We start from the raw sequence: 14078 nt of genomic DNA, 5'->3' as shown, positions 1-14078 counted from the left end.
GTTAAACAAGTGACGATTAAAAACTTAGTCCTCTTCCACTGCCTATGATAACATATTTTGCTTTTGAAGATAATGATTCTGATTCTTCCACTGTCCTAAGGCCACCTTTATCCTTTTTTTTTTTTAAGTTTGCCAAATGAGAAAATTACCAATGCTGTAATACAGTGATACAGTAGAGTGGAAAGGCCGCTGAACTCTGGGAAATAGGAAGCCTGGGTTCTAGTTTATTGTGCTTTCAATTCACTTGGCATCTTAGGGAATAAATGTATTCTAAGATCCCTCTGAGCTCTACAATTTATAACTGATTTTTTTTTTTTTCTCATTCCTACTGGAATAGTTAAGTTACATTATCCTGATGTACTCTGAGCCCATCCTATTTGAAGTGTTGATTGTTTTTCCTGTTTCTTGGACCTTCTTTATAAAGACCCTAACCCTTAATCTTTTCAGGTAAAATGTTGGGACATGGCCACCCTGGAGTGCTGCTGGACCCTGCCTTCCCTTGGTGGGTTTGCCTACAGTCTGGCTTTCTCTCCTGTAGACACAGGCTGTTTGGCGATAGGTGCTGGTGATGGCATGATCCGTATATGGAATACATTCTCCATAAAGAACAACTATGATGTGAAAATTTTTTGGCAGGGTGTCAAGTCCAAGGTTACAGCGGTAAGGATGCTTTCTTTGAGCTTGCCACGAACTTTTTTCAAATAACTAATTCTGTTTTAGAGAATACCTATTCATATAAATAAACTCTGTTGGGAATTCAGACTTCTTCAAGGGTATTTTCGATGCAATTTGAAAGTGGAACAGCAGAAGGACTCTCTCTGACCAAACCCGTTACATACCTCCTAATTCAGAAATTTGGCTTTGTTTGTAAAATTAAGGTTTTGTTTGAGTCACACTATTTTCTAATAGTAAGAAATTAGAAATAACCTGGATGTGCATTCATAGGAGATATATTAAATTATAATATAACCACATGGGGAATAGTATTAAACTATTAAAAGTGATAATGTAGATCTTTCTTTGATGTGGGAAGATGTTAATGATTCATGAAAAATGCAAATTATAAAACATGGAATGCAGATTATAAAACAATATGTATAATTTTTTTGTTTTTCTTCAAAGTGATATCTTTTTGTTGTGGCTATTTAGTCTAAAAGCAATAAAGGTTTGTGGTTCAAAACGAAAACCATAGTACAGAAGTGTAGGAAGCAAAAAATGTTTCCTACCTCACCCTTGACTCCATTCTCCCACTTCCATCATCCAGAGAACCACTGTTGACAGTTTGTGATGTATCTTTCCAAGCTTTGTTAATGATGAATAGAATCATATTTTCTAAATTGTTCTGGAATCTTTTATTCCCCACTCAACAATGTATCATGCACATCATTTAAATGTTTGAACCTATTTTTGTTTTTTCAATTATATATAAAGTTCATCCACAAAAAATGTCTAGAAAGATACAGAATTGCCAATGGGGTGTTTTGGATGGTGAGATTCCAGGTGACTTTTACTTTGTTTTTAATACTTCTTTGTTTCTCTCTTTTAAATAATGAGAATTTGTTACTTTTAAAAGTAGAAGACAGAAAGAACAAGAAAGTTTTCCCACTGAACACTTGAAGTATAACCTAAGGATTCCCTTAACACTGCACCTTTCCTCATTTTTTTGTAGCTGTGCTGGCACCCAACCAAGGAAGGCTGCTTAGCTTTTGGAACTGATGATGGAAAAGTGGGATTGTATGACACCTACTCCAACAAGTAAGAAATAGATGATTCCTATTTAGCCCATTGACCAAATTGTCAGTGAGTTAATTTTGAGTTCATAAACCTGGATGTATATCATAATAGGCCTGGGAAGCATCTTTAAGATTCTGATACTGAGACTAGGCTTAGAACTCAGAATTTTATTTAAAAAATTTTTTTCAGGTCATGGTGGTTCAGCCCATCTGACCTGTGGGAACCACTAAAATAAACCATTTGCTTTTGTTTTCCCTCAACATTTTTTTACAAAAGTTTTCAGGCATTGAAGAATGTTAAAAGCCGAGAACAAAGAACATCTCTGTACCTTCCATCTTGATTTACCAGTTGTTAACATTTTGCCATACTTGCTTTATTTGTCTACACTTAACAAAAATTAACAGTAATCCATAATATGAGCTAATATCCAGTGTATATACAAATTTCCTCATTTGAGCCAAAAACGTTTTCCCTAGTGGTTTTTTTTTCAAACTTTTTTCAATCAGGGATCACACATTGTATTTTGTTATGTCTCTTTAGTCTCTTACTCTAGAATAATCCCCCACTTCTTTCCATAACATTGCCTTTTCAATTTGAAGATTCCAGATAAGTTGTTTTGTAGCATATTCTGCATTGTGGACTTGTTAATTCTTTGTGGTGACTTGTAACTCGTTTCACTATTCCCTGTATTCCCTATATTCCTTGTATTCCCTGTATTTCCTATAAACGGTCTAGAGCTGCACTGTCCATTACAGTAGTCTTTAGTCACAGGTGGCTACTGAGATGTGCTGAGTGTAAAACATACTCGAGAGTTCAAAGGCTTAGTCCCCAGAAAAGAATGTAAAATGCCTCAGTAATTATTTATTTTCATTATATTTTATAAGATAATACTTTTTATATACTGAGCTAAATAAAATACATTCTTAAAATTGAATTTCACTTGTTTCTTTTACTTCTGTTAACTTGGCTACTAGAAAGCTTTGAGTTGCAGATGTGGCTCACAGTCTAAATCTACTGGGCACAGCTAGTCTAGATGCTTGATTAGATTCCAGACCTGCACTGTTCAGTTTGGTAGCCAATGGCCATGTGTGGCTATTTATACTTAAAGTAATTAAAAATAAATAAAATTCGAAATTGAGTTCTTGTCGCATGAGCCACATTTCCAATGCTCAAGGGCCATATTTGGCTAAGGGCTACTTTACTGGACAGCACTGTTCTAGGCCAGGGATTAGAGAATTATGGCCCATGAGTTAAGAATAGTTTTATCTTTTGAAATAAATGAAAAAGAATCAAAAGAATATTTCACAATGTATGAAAAGTAAATAAAATTCAGATTTCTCTGTCCATAAGTAAAGTTTTATTGGAGCCCAGCCACACTCTTCTTTTTTTTTTTTTTGGCTGCGTTGGGTCTTTGTTGCTGCACGCCGGCTTTCTCTAGTTGCGGCAAGTGGGGGCTACTCTTCATTGCGGTGCGCGGGCTTCTCATTGTGGTGGCTTCTCTTGTTGCGGAGCACGGGCTCTAGGCACACAGGCTTCAGTAGCTGTGGCACACGGACTCCGTAGTTGCGGCTCGCGGGCTCTAGAGTGCAGGCTCAGTAGTTGTGGCGCACGGGCTTAGTTGTTCCGCGGCATGTGGGATCTTCCTGGGCCAGGGCTCAAACCCGTGTCCCCTGCCTTGGCAGGAGGATTCTTAACCACTGCGCCACCTGGGAAGCCCCACACTCATTTTTTTTACCTCTTGTCTGAGGCTGCTTTCATGCTACCACAGCAGAGTGGACGAGTTGTGACAGAAATTGCATGTTTCACAAAGCCTGAAGCACTGACTATCTGGCCCTTTACAGAAAAAGTTTGCTTAAAGATCATTTGCATCTAAGTGAGAATCATTCATTATACTGTGCAGCTAACCTTTTTATATGCCAGTTTTTTAGGTACTTATGTATAACTGAAAACGCGTTAACTATTTTTCTTCGTTTCTAACTTTTTTTAAAAAAGGCTACACTATTTCAAAGAAGTATTTAATAAAACTATGTATCAATTTAAATAGGTTTGTGTCATCACAAAACTGCTGACTAATTCTAGTAAATTACTATCGTTTGGTTATTATAAGCTGAATATCCAAACTGATACCAGCAAAGGTATGTAGTAGGAGGAAGGATGTTGCTGTAGATATATTGTTAGTATTCAGCCAGAAATGCTTATTCTACTTCTTTCAGCCAAAGAAAAACTGGTTCATTGTCTAGAGTGATAATGATAAATGTATCAGATACATGGAAATAAAGAAGTCAACAGCTAAGTTAGTTCAGTCATAGGTTCTAGAATACTGGAATTCTAAAATCATACAAAGAATACAGTATATGTTAAAGGTAATAACCGCACTGCCCTGTCCTGACACATCACATATCATTAATCACCACAGCGACCTTCAAAAATACCCTGAAGAGCAACGTTTCTTTAAAAAAAAAAAAAAAAAATCAGAAACTCAAAAAGAACTACCATATGATCCAGCAATTCCACTCCTGGGTATATATCCAAAAAAAACCAAAAACACTAATTCAAAAAGATACATGCACCCCAGTGTTCACAGCAGCATTATTTACAACTGCCTAGATATGGAAGCAACCTAAGTGTCTATCAACAGATGAAAGGACAAAAAAGTTGTGTGTATACACACACACACACACACACACACACACACACAATGGAATAACTACTCAGCCATAAAAAATAATGAAATTTTGCCATTTGAAGCAACATGGATTGATGTGGAGGGCATTATGTGAAGTGAAATAAGTCAGACAGAGAAAGACAAATAGTGTATGCTATCACTTACATGTGGAATCTAAAAAATACAACAAACAAGTGAATATAACAAAAAAGAAGCAGACTCACAGATACAGAGAACAAACTAGTGGTTGGGGTAGGGTGGACTCTAGGGGTGGGGGAGTGGGAGGTACAAACTCTTGGGTGTAAGATAGGCTCAAGGATGTACTGTACAACATGGGGAATATAGCCAGTATTTTGTAATAATTAAATGGAAAGTAACCTTTAAAAACTGTAAAACAAATTTTAAAATTTTTAATTAAATAAATAAATGCATTATTAGGTAGAAAAGATGGAAGAAATGAATGTTTGTGAAGAATAAAAATATTAATCCAGGAAAAAAAAACTTTAAAATCTATCTACTCTAAAATCTTGGGAATTCCCTGGCGGTCCAGTGGTTAGGACTCTGAGCTTCCACCGCAGGGGGCACGGGTTCGATCCCTGGTTGGGAACAAAGATCCCGAAAGCCGCAAGGCACAGCCAAAGAAATAAAATGAAATAAAATCTTGTCTTAGTTTAAGAATGTGATGTTAACGACAGGGTAAGCCAAAAATGACTTCTAGTCTTTTACTTGACTATAAGGTGGATACATTTGCATAGTGATAATATATGCTTAGCAGTAACCCTAGTTCTGGGCTTAACAGTTTGCATTTTCTGTCTTGTCCTGTTTTTCTCTAGTTGTGATAGCCTTTACACTGGTATATAACTACAGTAATATTAGAATATTTGACAGAGATGGGGAAAATGATCCCAAGCTGGCCAGTTGGGGAGGTTAATAACAATTTTTTACTGGGTGAAGTATGTTTGGGACTTAATTATTTTGTTAGTAGCTATCATTACATGGTATATTATTTAAGTGTTTGCTTGTTTACAGTCAGTTATTTGGAGAAGGGTACTGTTAAATTATTTTTCTTTAATATCAGCAACTAAGTTTATATAACAGGCAACTTTTTGAAAAAGATGGTCTGTTTTCCACTATATCTTTTTGTTTTAAGTCTTTCTGTTTGTAATCCCCCTTCCCCCCAGACCTCCACAGATTTCTAGCACATATCACAAGAAGACTGTATACTCTTTAGCCTGGGGGCCACCAGTACCCTCCATGACACTCGGTAAGTGTGAGTCATTCTGTAACAAACGTGAGAGTATTCTCTTTCTTTCAACTTAATCCTAGGATATGCAACCTGGAAAGAGTCATAAATATTCTAGTGCAGTGATTACTTAAGCAAGCTGCTATGTCCCCAGGGGTCCTTGAGGGCAGCTCTAACAGGCGATAAATTAGAAAGCATTCACCCAGAATAAGCCTCTCCAAACTCCAAACTAAAGCATATTTGGTCTCTTTGAGCTGAATTTTTTCATTGTGAATATAGTTATCTCATGCTGGGTCCTGATACCTAGTCTAATGATTTTCACTAAAATTTGCTATCACCTTTTAATTTTATCAGAATTATAATGTTGGGAATTCCCTGGAGGTCCAGTGGTTAGGACTCCGTGCTCTTACTGCCAAGGGCCCAGGTTCATTCCCTGGTCCAAGAACTAAGATACCGCAAGCCGTGCAGTTTGGCCAAAAAAATAAATAAAGTAAGATAAGCAATTTATTAAAAAAACAAAATTTTTTTTAAAAAAGAATTATAATGTTAATGATCATCTGTTTTCACCTACAGTTAAAGCAAACTTAGAATTTCTCAAATGATCTCTTGTTGCCTTTGACTGTATTCTGACCCTTTTCCTTTTCTAGCCCCTCAGCCTTATCTTTCTCTTTCTTATGCCTACAGTGGTAGGTCTTGCAGAATTTTAAAAATGAGTGTGTTCAGCAAAAGTCTTTGGTAATCTTTTCTTCACCATCTATAATGGAACATCTGTAAATTTCCATAATAATGTAAACGTTTACAGTGTAAATCATCAGAACTCAAGCAGCATTGCAGTGGTAGTTCATTCATTCATTCATTCAACAAATGTTGATCCTTGATTTGTGCCAAGCATAGTTCTAGCAGTGGTGAAAATAAAACTTGCCCTTACAGAAACCCACCAGAACCACTGTTTGCTTCTTAAAAATCAACATGATGATTGCTGTAACACCAAAGAAATCATTGCTTTGAGTACAGCTTCTTACACTTAGTCATAGCAAGTCCTGCAGCTCCATATATTTAAATGCCCAAAGAGTACTTGTTTCGGTAAGAGAAGGTAAATTCCCCAAAACTTTGAAAACATGTTTTCTGATCCCAGCTTTGGCACCCCTACTATTTTGAGTGGCAGAAGAATGTTTAAAGCAAATATGTTGTATTATAAATATTAATGTAGAATTAATATACCCTGTTTACTTCTGCCCCCAACAACTGTGTTCAGATGCAGAGAACAGTGACTTTATTCCAATATATTAATGCAGTTCTTTTAAAACATCTCATAGTATGAAATGGTCATACTATAGCAACAAATAGTTAAGTTGGTGAAATACAAAACTGATAAGCTTTCTTTTCTTATCTCATATAGGAGGAGAAGGGGACAGACCTTCCCTCACTCTATACAGCTGTGGAGGGGAAGGGATTGTCTTACAACACAACCCCTGGAAGCTTAGTGGAGAGGCCTTTGACATCAACAAACTCATCAGGGACACCAATTCAATCAAAGTGAGTTCTTGTGGTCTAAAGTCTTCTCATGATCTCTCCATCTTCTTGGCTTCTCATCTTGCATGATAAATGCCATTATAAGAGGTATCCATTATGCTCAGGCAGATTTCAAGCTTCTCTCAATTGCAATGGTGATTTATTATAATCCGATCTTGAATATAAAGCAGCCTTTTCACGCCAGCCACTTTCTCCAGAGTGAGGTGTTCGTAAAAATATTTTTTTAATATGGTATTCAAGTGCGGCTATAAGGTATTTTGCTCAAGACAGAATTGCATTTTGTTTTTAATTTTTTAGTGAAATAATTACAGATTTACACAAAAGTTGCAAAAATAATACAAATAATTTCCTTATATCCTTGACTGAGATTTCCACATTTAGCCACTTTTCTTTACCATCCTATCAATGTATCTGTATGCCAGAACTGTCTTTTTAAATGAAACCATAAATGTTGAGATTTCCTTACTCTTTCAAATGAGCATTTTTTACTGTTGCTCACTATTTTGTATGGCTAGCATAAAAATAACATTTAATCATAAATTGAATTACTTTTGTTGACTGTATTCCTTCATGTCTTAAATGTTATCTGAACATTAACATTCAACAATGAATAAAAGAGACAAAATTCCTATTCTTAACAAACTTTTAGTTTTGTGACAGTTAAATGTATGGATCAGAGGCTCATGTAAGGAGTTTGGGCTGGAAATAGAAATTTGGAGTCCCTTCACATGAATGGTAGCTAAAGAAGCTGCGGGTATGTATGAGGTGATCTAAAGAGACAAGTAAGAAAAGAAGAGGGCCCAGGAAGCTTTGGGGAACACCAAAAAAAGTTAGAAAAAAAAAAAAAAAACGATTCTGGAAAAGAAACAGAAGAGATAGGAAGAAAAAAGGGTAGTGTGTATGACTTCTATTAAAAAGGCGACCACCCCCATGTTATCAAAGCCAATGGATATGTTTCATGTCTTACTGTGGGACAAAAATCATTTTAATTAAGTTCATTTCACAAGGTTAGACACTGCAGACATTTAGTATTTACTGGCCTCTCTTTTTTATCCCATTTAGGAAATTGTATTTCAGATACTTCTCTTAGTAACTCTTTGGCGAATTATGTAGATTATTTATAAGAATGGCTGATGTACAATTAGAACATTTTTAAACTAGGGATTTTCTTTTTTTCCCCACACTGTCATCACTGATTTGTAAGAAGAACAATGTTTTCAGTCAAGATTGGTTTGTTTTGCTTTCTAGTACAAATTGCCTGTACACACAGAGATCAGCTGGAAAGCAGATGGCAAAATCATGGCTCTTGGCAATGAAGATGGGTATGTGTTTGTTTCTTTAAAAAAAAAAAACTTTGTAATTGCACATATATTTGATCACAAGCTAATGCCATCTGTAATGTTAGTTGGGAAAACCTAGTTGTATTTGATATTCTGACTTATCCTGGATATCCTTAAATGACTCAGCTCTCTGCACCTTTGAGAACTGCAAAATAAGTTAAATATTTTCAGCCCAAAGAGAATGTTTGCCTACTCTGTGTTTTGGCTATTGTGTGCTTCATAGAATCCTCATCTCCAGAATTAAACTGCCTAAATCTCCCTTCATTTTTTTTAAAGTAAACCTAGGCAGAAATGCTTTTTAGGCTTCACCATGCCCTTTCCAACATCTTTTTGTTTTTGTTTTTTTTAGGGTTTTTTTTTCCCCTTCCAATGTTGATCATAGTAACATAGTCCTATTTCAGCCATTGGTTTATTAATTCTTCTTTTAGCTTCTCCCTTGCACCACTTATTATAAGAGCCTGATAAACACAACTTTCCAGAGATTGTTGAGATTTGTGAAAACTGTTTGAAAGAACTAGTTTTTGTATCTGGTTCTTTGTGAGAGAGTAACCTCTGCAGTTTATATAGGGTTATCCTATTCCATTTCACCTTTTTTTGACTGATGGAATGAGGGAGATACCTGTTTGCATTGGACTGTAATTTGAGCATCCATCTTTCTTGTCTTGGTGTGTTTCTTATTCCAGATCAATAGAAATATTCAAGGTTCCTAACTTGAAACTGATCTGCACCATCCAGCAGCATCACAAGCTTGTGAATACTATTAGCTGGCATCATGAGTATGGCAGCCAGCCAGAGCTGAGCTATCTGATGGCCTCTGGGTCCAACAATGCAGTCATTTATGTGCACAACCTGCAGACCGTCATAGGTAACTTTGGTTTCGTTCCATATTGGGGGTGGTGTATGTGTTCCGCTACTTCTTGTTGCAATTTCTGTGCCTTTTTTCCTTTCTTTTTGGTATTAAAGTAAGTACTACTTTTCTTATTTTTCTGCTTTCAAAAGTAGTATTTAATATTTAGTATTCACCTTATTTAAAATACAACAAAAGTTTCAAACATGACGAAATTCCCTAATCCCATTCCTCAGTAAAAACCAGTGTTATTAGTTTGCTGCATGTTTTCTCCAGATTTTCTAAAGTATAGTTATTGCTATAGTTATTCCAGGCCAGGGGTAGGGATATGACTTTGCATCTTGTGTGAAACTGTCGCTCTCCAAAGAGATTTTGCCAGTTTATATCCCCTTCCCTCAGTGTTTCCATGTGTGACTGCACCTAATTCTCACAGTCCTGGGAGGTAGGTTTTGTTATCTTCATTTTCCTGATTAAACTGAGGCTCAGAGGGGTTAGCTCACTACCATAAGTCCCACAGCTAGTATATGATAGAGCCTAGATTCAAACCCAGATTGTCTAATTGCAGAGTCTGCATGTGTTCTAGTAACTACTAGTCCCTGCCTGGCACGTTGATCTTTTTCATATTTTCATGATGTATTCCTTAATGAATCTTAAACTTCTCTGAATTTCTTCAGCACCCAGAAGAACCATAAGTGGTCAGAGGCGCCTGTTCTTTTAATGGGAAGGAGATGTAATTACTTTTTTTTCTAATATGAAGAAATTATAATGTGACACTAATCTGTTTCCAAAGTGCTGGAGAGTATGTACTGTCAACCATAGTGAAAATTTCAAGCTGACATTTTAAATTTCTCTAGAACTAATTTCCAGTGATTTCCTGAGAATCTTTATTTGTAATAACAAAAAAATTTTTATTCTAGCAGTGACTCTCAAGTTAAAAGGAATATAGGAAAACTAATAAAGTATACATAGATTTTTCTAATAATAAATAGTAGACAGTTTGTAACTAATAAGCATGATATGTTAGAAAGCTTATCCTAGTCCTCTGATTTCAAATTAAATATCTACTTTGGCAAAGAACATAAACTTAATTTTTTTAAACTGAAGTATAGTTGATTTACAATATCATATTAGTTTCAGGTAGACAATATAGCGATTCAGTATTTTTATAGATTATATCCATTTAAAGTTATTATAAAATAATGGCTATATTTCCCTGTGCTATACAATATATCCTTATTGCTTATTTATTTTATATACAAGTTTGTACCTCTTAATCCCACACTCCCATCTTGCCCCTCCCCTCTGCCCTCTCCCCACTGATAACCACTAGTTTGCGCTCTATATCTGTGAGTCTGTTTCTTTTTTGTTATATTCATTCATTTTATCTTTTAGATTCCACATATAAGTGAAAACATATGGTATTTGTCTTTCTCAGTCTGACTTATTTCACTTAGCATAATACCCTCTAGGTCTCTGTTGTTGCAAACAGCAGAACTTCCTTCTTTCTTATGACTAATATTCCATTGTACATATATACCACATCTTTATCCATTCATCTGTTGATGGACATTGAGGTTGCTTCCATATCTTGGCAGTTGTAAATAATGTTGCTATGAACATTGGAGTACATGTATCTTTTAGAATTAGTGTTTTCATTTTTTTTGGATATATGCCCAGGAGTGGAATTGCTGGGTCATATGGTACTTCTATTTTTAGTTTTTTGAGGCACCTCCATACTGTTTTCCATAGTGGCTGCACCAGTTACATTCCCGCCAATAATGTACTAGAGTTCTCTTTTCGCCACATTCTCACCAACATTTGTTATTTGTGTTTGTGTTTTGTTTTGTTTTGTTTTTTTGGCTGCGTTGGGTCTTCGATGCTGCACGCGGGCTTTCTCTAGTTGCAGCAAGCAGGGGCTACTCTTCGTTGCAGTGCATGGGCTTCTCATTGCAGTGGCTTCTCTGTTGCAGAGCACAGGCTCTAAGCGCGAGTGCCTCAGTAGTTGTGGCACACGAGCTCTAGAGCACAGGCTCAGTAGTTGTGGCACACAGGCTTAGTCACTCCGCGGCATGTGGGATCTTCCCGGACCAGGGCTCGAACCCATGTCCCCTGCATTGGCAGGCAGATTCTTAACCACTGTGCCACCAGGAAAGTCCCTATTTGTGTTCTTTTTGATGATAGCCATTCTGACAGGTGTGAGATGATATGACTGTGGTTTTGATTTGCATTTCTCGATGATTAGCGATGTTGAGCATCTTTTCATGTGCCTTTTGGCCATATCTTCTTTGGAAAAATGTCTATTCAGGTGTTCTGCCCATTTTTTAATTGGGTTGTTTGTTTTTTTGACACTGAGTTCTATGAGCTGTTTAGGTATTTTGGAAATAATCCCTTATCAGTCATTTGCAAATATTTTCTCCCATTCAGTAGGTTGTCTTTTCGTTTTGTCGATGGTTTCCTTTGCTGTGCAAAAGCTTTTAAGTTTAATTAGGTTCCATTTGTTTATTTTTGCTTTTGTTCCTTTTGCCTTAGGAGACGGATCCAAAAAAAATACTGCTATGATTTATGTCGAAGAGTTCTCTTCTAGGAGTTCTAAGGTTTCAGGTCTTACATTTAGGTCTTTAATCCATTTTATTTTTGTATACAGTGTGAGAAAATGTTGTAATTTCATTCTTTTACAGGTAGCTGTCCAGTTTTCTCAGCATCACTTATTGAAGAGCATTAACTTAATTCTTAAGAGCAGTGCAGATCTTTTTCTACTGTAACACTGTCACCCTAGTTTGTTTTTTATTTCATATCTACTGAATAATAGAAAAAGGAAATAAATGGCCAGAATCCATTTCATTTTATTTTTACCTTCTTATATTTAAATAATTGAGACTTAGAGGAAAGTTGCAAGAATAGTACAAAGGACTCCCATATACCCTTTCACAGATTCAACAACTTATATTTTGTCATATTTGCTTTGTTCTGTGTGTGTGTGTGTGTATGTATGTATTTTTCCAAACTGTTTGTGTTGCATGTGTCATGCCCCATATCCCTTAATATTTGTGTATTTTGTAAGAATAAGGCTATTCCCTTACATAACCATAAATTCCATTATAAACTTCAGTTAATTTAATACAATAGTTTGATCTGCCATGCTTTAGTCTAGTGTTGTCAATTGATCCAATATTGTCCTTTATAGCTAGAACAGTCTCTCAGCCTTTTTTTTTTTTTTTGCCACACCACGCGGCCTGTGGAATCCTTGTTCCCCAACCAGGGATCAAACCCGTGCCCCCTGCATTGGAAGTGTGGAATCTTAACCACGGGACCACCAGGGAAGTCCCTCATCTTGATTTTTTTGAAGAATACCAGCCCATTATTTTGTAGATGTCCCCTCAATTTGGTTTGGTCTCCTATTTTCTCATGACTAGATTCAGGTCACACATTTTTAGCTAGAGTGCCATATATGTGATATGTTCTTGGTATCACATCCAAAATGTATTACTTTCATTTTGATGGCTTTTAGAAAGAAAGAATGATAGCTAACACTTCTTGCAGTAAGCCCATGTGCCAAGCACTGTGGATATGCCTACACGCTTAACTACTAAACAACACTGCCCACATAGAAACAATATTGAAAATCACACAGAAAGCACGTGGCAAAATCTTGACTCTTGCCATGTTAATACCCTCCCTTTATGTCTTTCTGTTGTTGTTGCTGGTAGAAATGACATCATCCCCTTGTCTTACAGAGAGCAATCCTGAATCTCCAGTGACCATTACAGAGCCCTACCGGACCCTCTCAGGGCACACAGCCAAGATTACCAGTCTGGCATGGAGCCCACATCATGACGGAAGGCTGATATCTGCTTCCTATGATGGTACAGCTCAGGTACTAGTGCATCCTTGATTCAGTGGGTTCTTCACTATGTACTCTAACTTAAACTCTTCCCTCTTTTCCCCCAGTTTTGTACAGACTCCTTCCCTCACCATTATCTTCTATAGAAAGGGATTTTTCTGAGCTCTAGAGGGCATTTTAGTTTATTAAACATATCTGGGCCCTTGGCAGGCTAAGTTTGGGGTGTTTTTTACTTAGATGAAAGGGGAAATATTAATAGGAACTAGCTAAATTCTGATGTTTTTAAAGATTTCATTCTGACCTACTGTCAGTTTAATGGACTAAAGTTGATGTGAAAAGTACTCCTCCCATTCTGTTCTATCACAGAATGGTGACTATAAATAATGAAAAAATATTTCTAATAATAAATTGGTAACTCAATTTACCTCAATTTACCAATTTTGAGACCTCCAAGTTCTCAAAAATAAAGATGAGATGCCAAACCAGAGGTATTGGGTGAGTTTCGGATATCAGAACCAGAAGAGACCTTAGGAACTGGGGATCTATCATCTGTGATGGATGTCTGTCTCAGTAGTGAGTGGTAAATGAGCTATCGGCACAGAGCTGAGAGCCGTGACGGGCTACCCTTTGTGCAGTGCAGACTGGAGTAATTCAAGAAACAGCAAGGAAATTGATCATTTGCCCACAGACAGAAGAATCACCTGTGAGAAGTTAGAACCCTAAGCATCCATCACATGTGCAGGTGTGGGCTCTGAATTAGAATTCTCTTCATGGTATCTGAATCCCCAGCCCAAAAATAACATACGATACTGGTTCAGGACAGTGAAATCCATAGGGCACCGTTAAAGCTTGCTGAAAATCATCCACATGGGAAT

At 36.6% G+C, this 14078-nt stretch overlaps 2 protein-coding genes across 6 annotated transcripts in view; one reads left to right on the top strand and one right to left on the bottom strand.

Moving 5' to 3' along the window:
• Positions 1 to 14078, bottom strand: part of CNOT8 (CCR4-NOT transcription complex subunit 8) — a 53717-nt gene that overhangs the window by 6338 nt on the left and 33301 nt on the right. The gene's annotated exons all lie outside the window — the stretch shown is intronic.
• GEMIN5 (gem nuclear organelle associated protein 5) overlaps positions 1 to 14078 on the top strand; it is a 41687-nt gene that overhangs the window by 8628 nt on the left and 18981 nt on the right. For all 3 annotated transcript variants that reach the window (XM_082379051.1, XM_082379050.1, XM_082379049.1), the window contains exons 8-14: positions 448 to 660; positions 1670 to 1755; positions 5581 to 5663; positions 7042 to 7178; positions 8424 to 8497; positions 9199 to 9380; positions 13097 to 13236. In XM_082379051.1, the coding sequence (XP_082235177.1) occupies positions 448 to 660; positions 1670 to 1755; positions 5581 to 5663; positions 7042 to 7178; positions 8424 to 8497; positions 9199 to 9380; positions 13097 to 13236 (915 nt within the window). The remainder of the gene's footprint in view (positions 1 to 447; positions 661 to 1669; positions 1756 to 5580; positions 5664 to 7041; positions 7179 to 8423; positions 8498 to 9198; positions 9381 to 13096; positions 13237 to 14078) is intronic.

Source organism: Balaenoptera borealis (genome assembly GCF_965194805.1).
Source record: "Balaenoptera borealis genome assembly, chromosome: 2".
Classification (NCBI taxonomy): Eukaryota; Metazoa; Chordata; class Mammalia; order Artiodactyla; family Balaenopteridae; genus Balaenoptera; species Balaenoptera borealis.
The sequence above is the reverse complement of the archived record's forward strand: the minus strand, read 5'-3'. Positions and strand labels throughout refer to the sequence as shown.